The sequence below is a fragment of the Myodes glareolus genome, chromosome 8 (assembly GCF_982192425.1).
Source record: "Myodes glareolus chromosome 8, mMyoGla1.1, whole genome shotgun sequence".
In the NCBI taxonomy this organism is placed as follows: Eukaryota; Metazoa; Chordata; class Mammalia; order Rodentia; family Cricetidae; genus Myodes; species Myodes glareolus.
In genome coordinates this window covers 107,461,166-107,479,835 of record NC_142033.1, presented here as the reverse complement: position 1 = coordinate 107,479,835, position 18,670 = coordinate 107,461,166, and the positions used below count along the sequence as shown (strand labels likewise).

Sequence of the window (18,670 nt, the reverse complement as noted above, 5' to 3'; positions counted from 1 at the left end):
CCTGAAGATGTTGTTTCGGTTCCCAGAACCTCTTGCAAACTGTCCTTTGCCCTCCACCAGTCCCGTGGTAGTCCTGGGTAGTTTCACGTCAACTTCACCCAAGCTAGAGTCGTCAGAGGAAAGAGTCTCCGTGAAGAAACGGCCTCCGTGAGATCCAGCTGTAGGCAGAGGCCCAGCCCACTGTGAATGTTTCCTTTCACTGGGCTGGGGTCCTGGGTTCTATAGAAAGACCGAGGAAGCCATGTGGAGCAAGCCAGTAAGCAGCACCCTCCTTGGCCTCTGCATCAGTTCCTGCCTCCAGGTTCCTGCCCTGCTTGAGTACCTGTCCTGGTTTCCTTTGATGAACAGCAATGTGGAAGTTTAAGCCAAATAAACCCTTTCCTCCCCAGCTAGCTTTTTGGTCATGGTGTTTTATTGCAGCAATTGTGACCCTAAGACACTCTGTAACTGAAAAGGAATTTTTTTTCTGAATGACTGGTGTAACAGGAACCCATCTCACACTCTGCCTGGACACCACACCCCCCCCCCCAGTGAAAACAGTGTGTGTCATCATTGGAACGGCGCTGCTGGGCACACAGGACCCTGAGGTCGCCTGAGTGGGAGAGGAGCCTGGGACCTTCTGGCACAGTTGGTGGGGCCGTGACAGGGCAGACACCACAGTGGGGAAACAGCCGAAGGGGCCTGTTAGCCGACTCCCAGCGGCCGAGAGCCAGAAGTCGTCCTACACAGGTGGTGAGACACACGACATGACCCACCCTGCAGATGGAAGGGATACTACTCAGGTGTGAAGGAAAAAGGCCTTCAGAACCGTGCTCCAGCGTGGGTGGCCCACACCCACACAGGGACAGGAGTGGGGAGGGTGGGTGCCAGAGGCTGGGAGTGCTGATGGAGGACGGAACAGAACTTCAGACAGCGATTGGGAAGTTCTGGAAGACGCTGGGGACAGCTGTAAGGATGAACTTCACGCCACTCAACACTTTAACTTCTGTTCCCGCGTCTGTGGAGGCCACCAGTGTCATGGTTTCTGAGACAGACGTTCTGAGCCGCAGCTCATGGACTGGCTGCCAGAAAGCTCCTGGGATCTGTCTGCCCCACAGATGCGCCCCACTATGCCCAGCCCAGCATGACAGGATTGAACTCAGGTCCTCCTATTTGGGTGGCAAGCACCCTCCTCACTCAGCCGTCTCCCAAAGGCATTTTCTTTTCTTTTTAAGAAATGGCGACAGCACACACCTTTAATCCCAGCATTTGGGAGGCAAAGGCATCTCAGTGAGTTCAAGGCCAGTCTGGTCTACCCAGAAAGTTCCAGGACAGCCAGGGCTGTCACACAGAGAAACCCTGTCTCAATCGCTTGTCCAGCATCCCACAGCAGAGGCTGGGCGGACTTTCCTCCCTGGCAAGGTCCTGGCAGTGGCTCTTCATCAGGTCCCTTCTTCATTCCTGCTCAGCGTCTCCATGTGAGCAGTGCAGGAGGCATGAGCAGTGGTGTGAATGACACCCCTCATGGCGGAGGGTGACACTGGGTGACACCCACAGGTGCCTTCTGGAGAGGTTTGCTCTGCCCCCAGCCCCTACCTTTAACAATAACCCCAAAGGAGCCAGAGTTTAGGAACAAAATTTATTCCGCTTTAAAACAGAATCCAAGAGAAAGATATGAAAAGGCGGCTTCTGCGAGACCTTCTGGGTTACGGGGTCACGGCCCCGATCCGCTGTGGCACCCTGGCGTCCAGCCCTGGTGGCCAAGGGCCTGCAGGAGCCTGGTGCCGAGCTGGGTGCCTGAGTCTCCCCCAACTCACGAGGAACATGCTTCGCAAAGGACGAGGGTAAACAGTGTTCTGAGTGCTCTCCTAAACCAGGGCTGTGCAATAATATACAAGGGCGCAGCAGCCACAACGACGTCAGCATGTCCCCTGCAGTCGGGCTGCCCCTTGGCGAGGGCTAGGTTGGCTGTGGGGAGGCTGGGTCCCCAAAGGCCCTGGCGTACTTGGCACACTGCCTGAGAAGGGCTAACACTTTGCTGGCTTGGGGAGGCCCAGCCCTCACACCTGTACAGTCCCAAGTCCTCTTCCTGCTGTGCAGCAGGTGCCCTACTCTTTGGGGACCGGGACCTCCCAAGAGCTGTGTGGCCAGGATGACCCTGCCATCCACGCAGCCCTGTTGTGGTTGGGATGGCACAAGACTGGACCCTCAGCTGGAGACAGGAGAGGAGCCCAGCATGAGAAGGTGGGGAATCCACGGGCTGGAGGCCAGGAATGTGGGTGCTTGTCACAGCCACCTGTCCATATCCTGGGACTCTGTCGTGTCCACTGGTCCCTTGTTCCCTTCTGCCTGGAACAGCAATTGTGGACACCTGCCCAGATTGGCGTGTGTCTGCGTGGACACTCTGGGGCCTGGAGTCCAGCATGTCAGGCAGGACAAAGGCATGGCCAGATAACCAAGCCCAGAATGCACGTGCAAAAGTAAAGAAATCTGACAGACAGACAGACATTGTAGTGTATATGAGCAACAGGGGGCCGCCTGTGTCCTCTCTGGTCATGGCCAGCACCTCCTGGATGCTGGCCCTTGGGCTTGGGAAGCACCAGGCATGGTGCAGTGACTGGGGCCGGGGACCAAGGCGTGGGGCGAGGCTACTGCCCATATCTGGGGACGGACCTGAGAATATTCGGAAGAGGCCCCTGTGCATCCTGCTGTCACGGAGCCACACAGGTGGCGCCTCCAGCTGCCCAGCGCCCCCACCGTCCGCTACACACAGCCCCTTGGGGTCCCCAGGATCTTGCTGGCCAGGCCATTGGGGAGTGGATCTCAGGGACTCAATGTCCCTGAAGGCTCTGCCGCAGGACTGGCCCTGTCTGAGGCAGGGGGACACACAGAAGTGACAGCCACTCAGAGCAGGGGACCTGCAGTGTGTCACCTGCCCTGCCAAGACAGAGTGCAGGAGAGTATTTCTCTTTTCTTCAAAAATAAAAACAAAACAAAAAACGGTTAGGCACTTCCCAGGGTGGGCACAGGTGCCGCCCACCCCCACTTCTTGGAGTCTGGGGAGCAGATGGTGCAGGTTGTGAGTACACACGGGATATCAATAACTTAGAAAAGGGAAACTCTGTGGTCCCCAAGCCTCCAGTCCAGCCTTCCTGGAGGAGGACTCGAACTCGGGACCATGGGCTTGGGCTGCAGTGTCCCTGACCTTGATCACCTTGTGGCCGTAGGGGACTCTTTGGGAGGGCCCACTGCTGCTCATCATCATCATCATCATCTCTCTCTCTCTCTCTCTCTCTCTCTCTCTCTCTCTCTCTCTCCCTAGGAAAAAAAAAAAAAAAAAAAACTCCAGCCACAAGGAGTCAAGGCCAGAAAGAGGCTGCCCTGCCCTTGAGGATGGGTGACGGGGACAGGAAGTGAGAGGGAAAAGAGGCCCCGGCCCCGGTGCACCCAGGCCCGTGGTTTGGGTCACGGGATGCGGAGGGAGCTGGCCCTGGTGGTGGCCACGCCCTGGTCACACCAGGTTGTACTCCTTCAGGTTCAGCTGCAGGATGGTGTCCTTCACGGCGGCAAACACGAAGCGGATGTTCTCAGTGTCGGTGGCACAGGTGAAGTGTGAGTAGATGATCTTGTCGCTGTCGGGGTTCAGGTCCACAAACATCTTCAGGATGAACTCACGTGCGGCTTGTGCGTCCCGCTGCGGCCCTGCAGGGAAAGGGGCGAGGGCGAGGTCAGCGGCAGTCAGGCCTTGGGGACAGTGGGGACAAGGGCAGTGCTCACCGTCGAACTCGGGGAAGTAGTCCACCAGGTGCGAGTGCAGGATCTTGTCTTCTAGAAGGTCCTTCTTGTTGAGGAAGAGGATGACAGACGAGTTCTGGAACCAGGGGTAAGTGATGATGGTACGGAACAGCGCCTTGCTCTCCTCCATGCGGTTCTGTGGGCCGCACACACGGTGAGCAAGCTACCCATGCCTGGCCCCCTCCTGGCCCCCATGAGCGTCCCCAGTGTCACCTCGTTGTCTGACTCCACTAGGACCTGGTCATACTCGCTCAGGGCCACCAAGAACATGATGGACGTCACATTCTCGAAGCAATGGATCCACTTCCTGCGTTCTGACCTCTGCCCGCCCACGTCCACCATCCTAAAGGGAGACCACATGACAACTCAGCTCCTGGGTGCTGCCTGCAGCCCATGCCCATTCCTAAAGGATGGCCAGGCAGGCGTCCGTGTAGATGTTCAAGTCCCTCACCCAGAGCCTGGGTGACTTTTGGACCTCTGTACGGCTCAGAACCACACAGCTCTGCACAAGCTGGGACAGACATCATTTCCCCAGCGTTTGTGTTGGTGGCTCTGGCCGAGCTCAAGGAGGGTGACAGCCTCTACCCATGGACTTTACCTGCTGGTGGTATGGGAACCACAGGGCTGCCCATCTGGCCACACCTGGCCAGGACTCAAGGTTGCTGGCCATGCAGTCCCCAAGGGTGCACCATTGGCCTCTGCCCTCACTGGAGTGTCCGTGGCAGTCTAAGATGGACACCTGGCTGTGGGGGCATGTGCCTAGGAGGGGGCACCACAGGGAAGGAAGGACATGGTGCACTCTCGCCCTGGGCAGGGCCTTAGGCGGGAACACATCTCTGCCCCGATGTCATGGCACCATCAGGGGTTGTACAAAAAGGCAGGGAAAGTGAGCTGCACACACAGCAGAGGCAGAGACAAACACAACATGCCCGCAGGTCAAGGGAGATGACTAGGGCAACTGTGGCCTAAGCCATCCTGACCCCGTCTGACCCCTGAGTCTGTGGTGCACAGGCTCGCTGGGGTCCCAGGGCAGGGTCCTGCCAGGCTCTCCCAGCAGGGGCTGCCTCAGGGCCTTCTCCATACACCCGCCAGCCCATACGCCTCACAGCACCCCGGCCGTCACCTGAAGATGATGTTCTCCAGGTCAAACGGGTACTCGATGATGCCCGTGGTGGGCACGCGCACCCGCAGCACATCCTGTTGGGTGGGCAGGTAGCCCACGGTGGCGATACGGTCCACGTCCGTCAAGTAGCTGCAGTGGAGGGGTATGTGCTCAGGAGCTGCTGGGGACAGTGGCTCAGATCCCACACCCACAAGAGACAGGAACTTGGTATTGTGTTGCAGACACAAACTGGGGACTGGAGGGGCCAGCGGCCTGATACACTGCCGGGCCCTACTGGCCCTAACAAAAGCACACTGCCTCCATGGGCCCAGGGATACGAGTGTCCCAAACAGAAAATGATCTCAGGAAGGGACTTGGTGTCACTGCCCAGGACAGCTGGAATGGGGTCCACAGCACAGGGGACACCTCATAAAGCTCAACTCAGGGTCAGAGTGGCTGTGGGTTTAGAACAGGCAAGCCAGTCAGGGACAGCCGCTGGTGACACTCACTGCTGACCTGGGAGCCTATGTGACAACCATCAGACTAGACCCTCCTGAGCTGTGACTGCCCCTGAACATGCTCAGCCAGTGAAGCTATGGGGACATGGTAAGAGGCTGCAAGGAGGGTGGCCTACGGGACCCGCTGAGAGGCCTGAGCGCAAGGAGAATCAGTAGAGGTTGGGTCAGCCTTAAACTGTGTGCTCCCACACATCTGGACGGTGGAGCAGAGAGCTGGCCAACCCTGTGCGCGATGAGGCTATGGACAGGCCACATGAGCCACCCCCATCCTATGGCTCCTGGGGCCTAGGGTTAGCCATGCATGTCAGCCCCACTCACTACTTAGCCGAGTCAGACAGCTGGAACTCCCGCCTGCGATCGTAACACTCCTGGACCCCAGGGTCACTCCACAGCGTCTTGATGGCATTCACGTACTGGTGGTCGAAGGTGGTGACTTTCTCTACATCCACCTCCCGGATCAGGAGTGCATTGGCCTGACGGAGGGAGGGCAGGCCATGAACTCTGGGGGGCCCTGGCCAAGCAGGGAGCCTGCAGAGTTGGCAGAGCAGTTAGGGGAGCTGCAGCTGGGGTTCACAAGGCTTAGGCCTCCTGGAGGCAACAGACCCAGCAAACCCAGCAGCAACCGGGGAGAGCGCCTCACAACCCGTGTTTCCTGGTCATGCCAACTAAGCTGTGATCCACTGTGTGGGTGGAGGGAAGGACTGGGGAGACGATGAATCTGCATTTCCCTTTCTGCATGCCTTTGTTTTCTGAAACAAGGTCACGTGGTCCAGGCTGACCTTGAGCTCATCCCACACACTCTAGAATGGCAGATGAGTACACCTGGGTTATTGGTATGTATGTGAGTGCGTGTGTGCGTATACACATGTAACCCAGGGCTTCATGTCCTCCAGACGAGCCTCTAACCACAAGAACCCAGCCAAAACCCTGAACCTGCTCCTGGGAAGCCCAGAAAGGGGACTTCAGATTGGGGCTGCACCCTTCTTTGTGAGGTACTAAGAGGTGCAGCTGCAGAGTGAGCAGTGGCTCCCTGCCCCGCGGCTCTGAAGCTGTTCTCTCTAGGCCGCATATGCTGGGCCCAAATGTTAGGAACTTGTGCTGCAGCTGTTCCAGCCCCTTCCACAGCCCCAGGCCATAGGAGCCAGTGAAACACACCACCAGCCCCCAAGGGCTGACTGTGGGGTGGAGCATACTCTTCCCAAGGTGGCTCTACACTGCTCACACAGCACCTACCAGGCTAGGCTGCCTGGGCCTCACTGAATCCTGGGGGGAAACATCTGCCCATCTGCCTGTCCTTAAGTGGGAAGAACCCCAACCATGACAGTGACTGCCCTGACCCTCGTGTAGGGTAGGAAGCTTTCAGAGCCCTGTTTGTGGGAAGAGCCAGAAGGGAGTGCTCACCACAGCCCTGGGCTACGGTTCCCTCCCTGCACTAGAGAACCTCCTGGACAACCATAGTCAAGAGGCTGTAGAGACACCGGTGTCGGGCAAGGTGCCCACACATATCCAGAGCCACAGGACCCTAACTAAACACCACGGGCTCTGCAGGTCCCCATGATCTGACTGGAGGCTCTTCTGGCAATACCTGGCCCTTGGGAGACAGAGGCAGAGGGATGGCAAATTGCAGACCGACTTGAACTACTAAGGAAGATCTTGTTTCTAAAGCACCAGGGTTGGGGGCCTGGCTCAGTGTGACTTCAGACCCAACAGGCTCCAACCGATTTCAAGATAAAATAAGCCAGGCATGGTGGCTCACACTTTCCAGCACTCAGGAGACACAGGCAGGCAGATCTCTAAGTTTGAGGCCAGTCTGGTCTACAGAATAAGTTCCAGGACAGTCGGGGCTACAGAGAAACCCTGCCTCAGGGGGGAGAAAAGGTACAGAGGGCATGGGTCTCCAGGTAGCAGGTAAATGATGGATGACAGCCTAACCAGCCCCCATTTTCTAGGCCTCGCCCCCACTCCGGCCCCACCCCTCACCTTGTTCTGCTCATACTTGTAGAGGATCTTGAGCGTCTCCATGGCGCGCACCATGGCCTGCATGGCGGTGAAGATGTTCTGGTACACCAGCTTGGTGAAGCCACGCTTGTCCTCTTCCGAGTAGCCGGCACCATGGATGATGCGCATCTGCTTGATGAAGGTGCTCTTCCCGCTCTCCCCAGTGCCTGCAGAAGGCATTTCTCACCACACGCTCCCCGCCTTCCAAAGCCACGCCCACTTCCCCTCCAGATGTTCTCCCAATCCTGAGGGATCATGCTCCCACCTGAGAACACCAGGCACTCCCCACTTCCTCAGGAGCATGGGGTGCCTGCTCACCAGCTGCTGCCGACAGGGACGCCATGAACTCGTCCCCGGGCCCTTCCATGGCCTAAGGCCCAGCAGCACCTGGGGCCTCGCCACCAGTTCCCCCCCCCCATGACAGAAGGTCCCCCAGGTCAGTGTTAATCCCCACTGACCCCCTGCAGCCAAGGAGCAAGGCTCATATGGTCAGCACCAGGGGTGCTCACTTGGTCACCCCAACCATGCTCTCAGCACGGACCCCACCCGCACCTCCTAGACCTGAAGGTATGCTGGACGCTTAGCCCCTGCAGGAAACGCCCAGAGCTGGCCCCAGAAAGGCTGCTGGCCTCAGGCAGAGGCCCTGGGGACAGCTGCTGTGCAGCTGCAGAGTGGGCAGTGGCTCCCTGCCCTGCGGCTCTGAAGTTGTTCTCTCTAGGCCGCATATGCTGGGCCCAAATGTTAGGAACTTGTGCTGCAGCTGTCCCAGCCTCTGGGTGGGGGTGCCTGCAGCCTTGCTTGCTCCTCAGATGCTTCACCTAGAGCTCAACTCCCCAAACTCAGCAATACCCTCCCCAGGCCAGCCAGGGCTACACTGTGTGAAGCTGTGGTGTACGTGCATGTTTACACACACTCGCACCTGTATGCACAGCTGTGTGAGCACACACATGAGCGTGCACGCAAAGGTCAAGGCAGACACATGCATGAGGTCCTGGATGGGAAGGAAGCGAAAGGAAAAGATAAAAGGAGGCAGAGAGCTGTGCCGGTACAATGAAGCTGTGTCAGCACGAGGACCCTCATGGGCGCCCAAACCCATGAGACACCTGGAGGTGAGGGTGTCTCATCCGCCTGTAACCCCAGTGCTTGGGGCGCACAGGCGTCCCTGGTAAACTAGCTTCGGCTCAAGTGGGACTGGTCGGTGAAGTACAGGAGAGATGGAGGAAGACACTCGGCACTACCCTCTGGGCTCCACATTCATATGCACATGTGCACCTGTGGGGACACACATGCCAAGTAAATTACAGGTGTAAAATAAGGACAGAGCTGTAACTCACAGACAGAGCTCCCATAGAATCCCCCAGTGAGGGGCTGGGGGCGTGGTCAGGGTGGAGCCCTGCCTAGAATCCTCAGTGAGGGGCTGGGGGCGTGGTCAGAGTGGAGCCCTGCCTAGAATCCCCCAGTGAGGGGCTGGGGGCATGGTCAGGGTGGAGCCCCGCCTAGAATCCTCAGTGAGGGGCTGGGGGCGAGGTCAGGGTGGAGCCCCGCCTAGAATCCTCAGTGAGGGGCTGGGGGCGAGGTCAGGGTGGAGCCCCGCCTAGAATCCCACAGTGAGGTGCTAGTGTTGGAGTGGGCCTGTGTGAGGTCCTGAGCTTCACCCCTAACACTGAATACATACAAAAAACTACTGCAAACCCATCGCCCAATGGTTCTCAGGGTCGTGACCCCTTTAAGGGTCAAATGGCCCTTTTACAGGGGTCACCTAAGTCCAACAGAAAATACAGATATTTACATTATGATCAATAACAGTAGCAAAATAACAATTATGAAATGGCAGCAAAGTAATTTTATGGTCGGGGTCCTCAGACCTATGTTAAAAGGTCACGGCACCAGGAAGGCTGGTACATTAGCAGCTGTGTGAGAGTTCTCACCCATGCAGGAACAGCCCAGGGCAAATGCCTCAACAGAAAGGCCCTGCTCCCCCACAGCAATGATGGGGCACAGATGCTATCAAGTACCCTGGTTTAATTAAAGGATCACAAAAGCTTATCAGGGACTTGGGAGGTGGTGGAGCACACCTTTAAGCCAGAGGTCAGGAGGCAGAGACAGAAGGTCTCTGAGTTCCAGGCCAGTCTGGACAGCATCATGGCCTCAGCTGGCACCAGTTCCAGCAGAGCTCTCCAGGAACACAGTGAACGCCCACTTGTTCATGCATTCACTGCAGACTCCCAGGCTCTCACACGCACACAGATATGTGAACTCCTGCTCTTGGGCAGGGAAAACAGCAGTGCAACCCAGGCTGGCTGCATGAAGTCCTTACCACAAACTGAGCCAGTGACAGGGTCTTCAACAGAGGGAAAGCAAGGGGGCAAGCTGCAAGGGACCATGTGGAAGACCGAGTATTCCCACTACATGGAACGCCTTAGAGCCTCTGTCCCTTCTGGAGTTGCAGATTCTAAACATTAAGACCCAAGGCTTGGCTGGGTAGTGGTGACACATGCCTTTAATCCCAGCACTCGGGAGGCAGAGGCAGGAGGATCTCTGTGAGGCCAGCCTGGTCTACAGTGTGAGTTCCGGGATAGCCAGGGCTACACAGAGAAACCCTGTCTTGAAATTCACCCCCCAACAAAACAAAACAAAAACCAAAAAACAACTACAACAACAAAAACAAAACAAAAAAAATCCAAGGGTCAACAGACAACTTCTTGTTCTTGTGGAGGACCTTGGTTGGTTTTCCAACACCCATGTTGCTCAGCTGTAACCCCAGATCTTGGGATCTGTCTCCCTCTTGTGTCCACCACAGGTACTGCACACATGTGAAAAAACAACTTTTTATGCTCTTAGGACTCAGACCCACAGAAACACAAGGGTGTCCATCGCTTTCGTCACTGTGCCCTCGCCAGCAACCAGTAGATCCCAGTGTCCTGCCCTGGGCCCACTGAGCTTGGCCTAACACATTACCCAAGGAGGCCACACGCAAGCAGGCAGCTGCCAAAAGATGACATGCCACTATACCAGGTGGAAAAAGGCCACTGTAATGATGGGCCCAGACAAAAGAGGGCCACCACAGAATCCAAGTCCAGCAGGAACTCAGGCTGCTGGACAGCAAGCTAGGCCTGGCTGGGTCCAAGCTTCAGCCCACCCTGTGGTACCTGGTTACAAACTAACAGCATGTGCCAGGGTCAAGGGCACAGCTGGGACCAGTACCCGGGAAGAGCCACTCCACTGTGTGGCTTCACTAATGGCCATGTCTCTGGGAGCCAACTTCACCGTCATGTCCTGTCACCCACCCCCACATCCAAGAGTGGGGTACATCCCCCATTCAGCATCCCCCATTCAGCAGACCCAAGTCATACTTGGGACCACACACAACAGCCAGTGTCCATGGTCATGGACGGGGTGGCATTGAGGAGTCCTGGGGGCTGGTATCCCTCCTCCTAGCTGAGAGTCAGCTAGCTCTCCCCACAAGCACCCCATGCCTTCCTGCCCAGGGCAGAGTCAGGTTCACCTGTTGACTAGCAGCAGGTGTGAGATCACAAGCAAGGGCAGAGGAATGCCCGGTCGGCACCTTTCCCTGGGGAAGCTGCATGTGGTGTCAGTGAGAGTTCTGACACCTCGGAGCCCACAGACAGCAGCACTTTTTACATACATCCCGAAAAGACCAGGATGAAGCCATTGAATTCACATAGCCTGTGGTCCTCAGCAGGCTCGTGCTGGGGTGGTTTGATACTGGGGGTCCCCAGTCATCCTCCTGTACCTGCTGACACCAGGCCTGCTGTATCCATCTGAAGACTAAGGTGACCACACAGCATGCACCCAGCAGAGCCCAGAAAGGCTGGTCACAGCCAGACCTGTTCAAACAGGCCACTTAGACCTCCCCAGTGGGAAGAGAAGAGATGGAGGGACTGAGCCTCCACCCTTGGAGAAAGGCAGGAGAAGGGAGAAGATGCTGTAAGGGAGGGATAGACAGACAGATGAAGGAGTGAGGGATGGATGGGTGAAGGGTGGGAGAAGGGGGTTGGAGCATGCAGACACTGGCTGTGGTACCCATTCCCTGGCACAGTGTTCACATATGCTCACAGTCCCAGCATCAGAGTCACCTCACAGAGGCTGCCAGCTGGTGTTGGCACCAAAGACTGAGAGGTGGGAAGAGCAGGCGGGAATGCCCCTCACATCCTGGGTGACGCTGGAACATGCGGAGCCACATGTTTGTCATCTCCCCATGGAGGCCCTCAGTAACCCAGTGAGTCAACCTGGAGTCAGGTGAGGAAGTGCAGCCCCATGCAAGCTACAGCAGCACCCACAGGCTCAGGCCCCGCCCACAGGCTCAGCCAGGACCTATCGCTGAGACCTACTTGAGGGAACTGAGTCACAGAACAGTTAAGTGGCCTGATGTCACAGTCACTGCATGACAGGCCCGAACACTGCTGCATGTTGTGGCTTTAAGGCTTGGTTCCTGTCCTGTCTCATGACAGTGCCCTGGGTAGTGAAAATCACAGCTGTAAGGGTGACGCCTGCCACCAACAGTCGCGGGCCACATGCACCAGTCTCTGAACTCATTGCTGCGATCTTATCTCTGGGCTGGTGGCAAAGTCTCCCAGGGGCCCCAGTGTGTGGGCACCGATGGCCACACCAGTGGCTGATAGTGAAGGTTCATGTTCTCTACTGCACAGCTGCCCAGCATGAGCACCCCACAACCAGCAGGAACCACTCTTGGACATGCCCCTGCCCTAGGCCTCCACATGTCCCCAGGCACTAGTACCAGGTCCATTAACCATAGTGAACACTTGCTGACAGCAGCTGTCTTGACTACACGTTGGAAGGCTTTCTTTACTTGGCTTTCTTTTTTCAGACAGGGTCTCACTATGTAGCCCAGGCTGGCCTAGAACTCACAGATCTGCCAGCCTCTGCCTCTTCAGTGGTGGGATCAAAGACGTGCCTGGCACCCAGGGAGTCTAAAGGTATGGCCTCCCAGCTTTACGCCTCTGGAGGGAATGCATGGAACAGCAAACCTGCACTGTGGGTTGGAAGCGTGAAACCAGCCTGGGCTACAGAATGGGCCCCAGGTCTCAGGAAAAATCAGGGCTGTGGCTGCAGCTGAGTGGTGGAGTGCCTACCGGGCACATGTGAGGCCCCAGGCCCCATCCCCACAAGGGTTTCCCTGCAAATACCTCCTGATGCCCATCAGCCTCCTGTCTCCAAACAGGGCCAAGTCAGCCACCCTGTGCCCACCACATGGCCCTTCAGGACACCCTGTGGGCTCAAACTTCAGTGCTCTGGCAAAGGGGCAGAGCTGGACTGTCCAGTGTGCCAGCTGTCACATCCTCAAGTCCAGACCCTGCCCCTGCCCCTGCCCCTGCCCGAGGGCGCTGTGCTGTCCTCAGCAGCTGCAGCGAAGTCAACTGTGGACAGGCTCAAGGCAGGGGCCCACCGCTGACCGTGTGGAGCCTCTCAGGATGGCCATGACGCAACAGCACCGTGTTCCCCAGAGTGACCACATCCTGTCACACAGCCACCCTCGGACCTTGTGGTGACCCAGAAGCCAGTGTGCTCAGTCCCCTGCAAAGGTGGGTATGGGGGCCAGCGGCACCCCAGCCTGGGTGGACACAATGCAGAGAAAACCTGCACCAGGCAGCCTGGCACTCTGAGCAGCACAGACCCTGGGGACACTGTTGTGGGTGTACCTGGCTCCCCGCAGTAAGTGCCACGCTGCCTCATACTGAATCCCACAGCACTTCTATCAGGCAGGGACAATGCTCCCACTTGATAGATGAGGAAACTGAGGCCAGGATACCCAAAGAAAACTCGTGATCTCAACCAAGGCACACCCCCACATGAGGCAGCTTGAAGGACCCTGTGCACCTTGAGTAGCGGATTCCAATGACCAAGCGGTCCACTCCATAGGAACAGCAAAGCCCACGGGTGTCGGGGCCATGTATGAAGCAGACAGCAAACACATCATGGGAACAGTGGTAGCCTGGACAGCGCGCTGGTCCCGGACGCCATCCCAGAAGCATGTTGAGGACACTGGGGGAGCTCCTGGCACAGTGGGTGGAAGCAGGAATGGCTATCCAGTGTCCTGCAGGGATTGGGGTGCCCCACAGGGAACAGGGAGAGCATCTCTAAGAGAGGCCTATGTGTGGTGATGCAGGCACCAAGGAAACGGGAAAAAAAGTCCCAACAATGACAAACGGCTATGGTCAGCAGTGGCTGGATGCGGTGTCCCCCAGCTCTCAACCCGCCTACCCCAGGGAAACTGAGGCACAGACCTGCACACACAGCTACACAGTGCTGCGGGGATGGTGAACAGTGAGGCCCACCCACTGCCTGGGGTCCAGGGAGATTGCAGTCCAGCTCCTGTAGACACCTCAACTCTGCTCTGAGCCTTGGTGATTGTGGGGGGCCAGCTACACCTGAACCCAGAAGTCTCCAGCAGAGCAGCACACATCTCCAGCCTGCTATCCCTACAATGACACCCTGGTTGGCTTCCTCCTGGGGACATAAAGAGTCTCTGAAGAAACCCAGTCAGTGGGTGACAGAGTGGACAGCTGGTCCAGGGCTGAGCTACCTCTCTCTCTGCGTTCACCATGCTCCCAGGGCCACAGCCTGTCCCCAGCAGAGCCATCAGTGCTGTGGTCCTAGCTGGAGCAGGTGGCCCCTGAGTAGAGAGGCAAGCTGTGCTTCTCACAGGCAGTGGGCCGCAGCACAGGCCACTGCAGACATCTTAAGGAACTGTTGGTACAGGGTTGAGCGGGCCACCACTGCCCCGGTCACCTTTGACTCGGGCTAGGTCTCATCACAAAGTGGGGACACCTTAGAGATACAACGTGTACCCTCTTCTGGAGACAGGGTCTCATGTAGCCCAGGCTTGTCTCAAACTCCCTATGTAACCTAAGAGTTCCTGATGTGTCTTTACCTCTCAGGCCTGTGCCCCACCATCTGCTCTGTGTGGTGCAGGGGATGGAGTGTGTCTTGTGAGTCTTGCTGGGAATAAGTTCAAGGACCCCAGGGGGAGGGGCGGCACATCCTGGCCTCCTGAGGAGTGGCCTGAAGCCACCAGGATCTTGGGACAGGAGCAACAAGTAGGGAGCCAGCTGAGGCCTCCTTCCCAGGGCGGGAGGCCAGCCCAGCCCTTGGGCCACCCCCGCCGGATCCCCGGCCTTTGGCCGCCCAGCCCGCGGCTCAGGACAGGAAGCTGGGAGCCAACCGCCTGCTTTATTTAGAAAGCTGGGCCCAGCCCTGCCCAGCCTCAGGGACAGGGATTTCCAAGCGAGACCTCTGGGTGGCTGGCTCCCCAGTGGCAGGACTGCTCTGTCCCAGCCTGGAGTCACACAGGGAAGCAGAGGCCCCAAGGCTCAGCAGAGTCTGAGGACCATGGGGACCTCAGAACAGTGGCGACATGAGTGGAAATGGACGCCTTGCTTGCTAGAAGGGCCTCTCCGGTCAGTCCCGTGCACATCAGTGGTCACCACTAGAACCACCTGGAGTGTCACAGGAAAAGCCGGGAGTGTAGCACCACGCAATGGGAGGTGTGCAGTCAGCCCTGTGTGGCTTCACTCCTGAGAACTTGCTCTGGTCACCAGTCAGTATTGCAAGTTGTTATTTTACACCAGACACCACCATGCATGACTGAGCGGGGGTTCTAAGCCTGGGGACACTAAGCGATGTACAGAGATGCAGCTCACTACCCTGCAGCGCCCAGGACGCCCACCGCAAGAACAAGACAGGACACTGGGCAGTCACCTCTCTGCCTGGCTGAACAATCTCCCCAGGCCACATGTGGACTGGCAGGGTGTGACGGGACACACCAGTGAACAAAACCCATTCCCAGACAGTTCCCCACAGGTGCACAGTCAGAGTGAGGGCGGCAGCTTCAAGCCTGGGGGAGAAGGCCAGAATCCAGTCCAGAGGTGGGGATCCTGCCTGCTCTGGAGGTCAGACAGACCCTGGCAGCAGGGCCACAGGTCCCCCGCAGACAGCTGCTATGGGATGAGGGACAGTGTCATGAGCACGATGCCTGTAGGATGGCAGAGCAGGTCCCACAGGCAGACTCCCTGCCCTGCTCACAGAAACCCTCCAATGGCTGGGACCAAAGGCTGCTCGGATGGCCACTTTTCTGAGCTCCCAGAGCCAAGGTCATGGCCACCTCCTCTGGGAAGCCCTCCCAGCAAGGTACTGATCAACACCAAATGTTCACGCCTGTCCTACCCAGGAACACTGTCCTCTTCTACTCCGTCTCTGTGCAGCAGCCTCTAGACACTTCTGTGAAAAGGGTGTGCACAGGGGGGCACCAAGAACAAGTCTGTAGGGTAAAGGGATTGTACCACGTGCAGGTCAACGCGAAGACCCTCACTCAGCTGCCGGCCTGTTCAGCCAGGTCAGAGCACAGGACCAGGGAGCACCCCTGAATTCGAGGGGACTTCAAGGCCAGCGCTGGGGAAGGGGGAGAGCTGGGGTGACACACCACTGGGCTCGGTCACTTTATGTCACCACTGTCCCCAAGAGAAAACAGCTGACTCTCTGCAGAGGTTAGCTAGAGCCACACTCTACCCCCCCAAATGGCTACCCTGAGGCCACTGTTGTTCGCCATGGGCCTGTCCTCTCCTTACCCCTCCCTTCCTGGAAGGCAGCTTTGAGGGAATTCCAACATGCTGGGGGAAGTAACTGAGGCTCCTCTACCCTAGAGCACACAGGCCACAGCAACAGGAGACAGTGTGCCCCCTACCTGTACCCTCCCAAGTAAGAATGCCAGTACCACTGCTCCCACCTCCTACTCAAAGGCTCCAGACAGCCCCTTCCTCAGGTTCTCCAAGGCCACCTCTTGCCCTGGGCCTCAGGGCCTCAGTTCCTGGACTGCGGCTTGGCTTGGAGGAGCTGGGAGGGGTGGTGGGGCTCCCCAGTCTGTCTGTTTTGTAAACCTCCGCAGGGCCCAGGCCACCTTGCCCTCATTTGGGGCTCTTATTTGGGGTAACAACAAGGGGACAGCTGGGCCTGGGCTCCCTGGCTCCCAGCAACAGGTGGGCCTTGAGGAGTCAGAACCCCAGTGAGCAGGAGACGCTCAATGAGCTTCTCTGGGGTAGGCGGCAGTGAGGAGAGGACAAGACTGGACCCTAGAGGGACGGGCAGGGAGGCTGCAAGGCTGACTGTTAGGACAACCCACCGGGTTCGGGTGAACAGAAGCCCAAAGAAGGAGAGCCACCCACTCTCCTGCACCCAGCTCCAATGTGGAGGAATTCAGAGATCTACAGAATAGGGAGGGAGGCAGGGGAGTAGTCATGAAAGGAACCAGACTAGAGCACAGCAGGACTTTTTGGGGGTCTAGTCCTTGGAGGCAGAGAAGAGGGTGCAACCAAGTGGGAACTATCCTGGGGAGTCTGGAAGCCCAAGGGGTGTCATGAGGGCAGGGCAGCCTACAGGGTTCACCCTGAGGATATGTGGGGAGAGGGGAGAGCAGACCGGTGGGTGCAGCAGGGCCAGAGGCCAGCGCCTTGCAAGAATTCTCAGGAGAGAGAGAAAGCAAGTCCCCAAGTGTGCTGAGGACCGACGTGGCCAGGAGATGCAGAAACCTGCCTCCTCGGATATCAGAGGCAGGAGGATGACCCCGAAGGAATTGAAATCTGAGCAACAGGCAGGCTGGCCACAAAGGGTCGCACAGGCTGAGCCCCGGGGACGGCACGCCGGAGACTGGCCACCGCAGGCCCAGGCCACCTGCACAGCGCAGGGTGCAGCAATCCCGGAAGGGCTGATTGCTGCGGGGCAGCGCTGACCAGTTGCTCGGGGGACACCCGGGGTGGCCCGGCCGGCCTTGGGCAGCGGGCCGGGGTCGGGAGGTGGTGGTCGCGTGGGGCTGTCACTTAGCGCTGCTGGCGCTGCAGGGTCGTCCGAGACCGGAGACCTCGGCGGGTGCGGGCGCACTGCGCGCGCGGGGACCCCCGGCAGGGCCCGGATGCCCCGGTCGCCCACCCGGCCCCCGTGACAGAGGTCCCACGGCACGGGGACGCGGCTCACCGAGCAGCAGCAGCTTGAGCTCGCGCCGGGCATCGCGCTTGTCCCGCCGCAGTTGCTTCTCGATCTCAGCGTTGATGCGCTTCGACTCCTTCACCTCGTCGCTCAGGCAACACGCCATCATGGACTCCAGAGTCATCGTCGCGGTCCCCCGGCCGCCGCCGGCCCGGCCCTGCCTCGTCCCGGTCCCTCAAGGCCCGGCCCGGCCCCAGAGGTGAGTCCGCCGTCCGCGCCGCGCAGCGCAGCCGCCACCGCCGCCACCAGCAGCCGCCGCCACCGAGCGCCGGCGCCCGACGACCTGAAGGGCTGCCACGGGCCCCGCGACGGGCAGGCGGCGCGGCCAATGGGAGGGGCCGCACGGCTGCGCGCGCGCCGCAGGGACAGGGCTGGAGCACCGGCTAGGGGCGGGGCCTCGCCTCTCGGGGGCGGGGTCTGGACGGTGCGGCGCAGGCGCGCGTGCGGTTGCGCCGACGTGGGAAGGAGCGGAGCGCTCGGCCGCTGGGCGCGAGCGCCGAGGATTGTGGGAATGGGGAAGACTCGCCAGCCCGAGCTCGGTTACTCTCGGGAAGGGGCTTTACGAGGTTCCTCTAGAAAGGCCCTGCTCGGCTGCACTCGGCTGCACTCGGCTGCTCTCGGCTCCTGTCGGCTCGGGGTAGGGGGGTGCGGCTCGGCCGTGGTCGGCTCCTGTCCCGAGCGCGGGGCCGGGAACAGAGATCGAAGTTCGAAACCGGCTTGAGCGCCCGCAGCGGCCTTCGCTGCGTGAGAATGTGCGGAAATGCGCTGACCTGGTTCTCCCGCCCGTTCTTAAGCAGGCCTACTGAGTGCCGGTCAGAAATGCATGCCCGGCTGGGCGGTGGTGGTGCACAATTTTAATCCCAGCACTTGGGAGGCAGAGGCAAGCAGATCTCTGTGAGTTCGAGGCCAGCCTGGTCTACAAGAGCTAGTTCTGGAACAGGCTCCAAAGCTACAGAGAAACTCTGTTTCAAAAAAAAAAAAAAAAAGTACATGAGCGGAGTGTTTTTCAATATTCAACGTATGCCAAGCGTGGATGCTGTACCTGCTGTATACCAGACATTGGCACAGCACCTACTTCTACTAGGTGTATATGCATTGCCTGTATATAACAGACATTATAGAGCACTTCCTGTCGACCAGGCATTAGCATCACCCTGCTAACTGCCAGGTGAGGTATAAGCATTAGGTCTGCCTACTGTATACCAAGCACTGTATATGCTGCCTGGGGCTGGAGCGGAGCCAGTTCCCTAAGCATGGACGG

The 18,670-nt window shown here is 58.4% G+C and overlaps 1 protein-coding gene across 1 annotated transcript; it reads right to left on the bottom strand.

Annotated features, from left to right (window-relative positions):
- Positions 1–1,604: 1,604 nt before the first annotated feature.
- On the bottom strand, positions 1,605–17,677 carry Gna11 (G protein subunit alpha 11). The gene is made up of 7 exons (XM_085692431.2): positions 17,398–17,677; positions 7,375–7,559; positions 5,713–5,867; positions 4,898–5,026; positions 3,988–4,117; positions 3,757–3,910; positions 1,605–3,681 (listed from the first exon to the last, which is right to left on the bottom strand). The coding sequence occupies exons 1-7, from the start codon at positions 17,531–17,533 to the stop codon at positions 3,491–3,493; spliced, it is 1,080 nt and encodes a 359-aa protein (XP_085548557.1). The 5' UTR covers positions 17,534–17,677; the 3' UTR covers positions 1,605–3,490.
- Between the last annotated feature and the right edge of the window lie 993 nt (positions 17,678–18,670).

Coding starts and splice junctions, on each gene's coding strand:
- Gna11 (XM_085692431.2), bottom strand. CDS start 17,533: ATGACTCTGGAGTCCATGATGGCGTGTTGCCTGAGCGACGAGGTGAAG. Junction 7,560..17,397: donor GCTCAAGCTGCTGCTGCTCG/GTGAGCCGCGTC, acceptor TGCCTTCTGCAG/GCACTGGGGAGAGCGGGAAG. Junction 3,682..3,756: donor CTACTTCCCCGAGTTCGACG/GTGAGCACTGCC, acceptor CTTTCCCTGCAG/GGCCGCAGCGGGACGCACAA.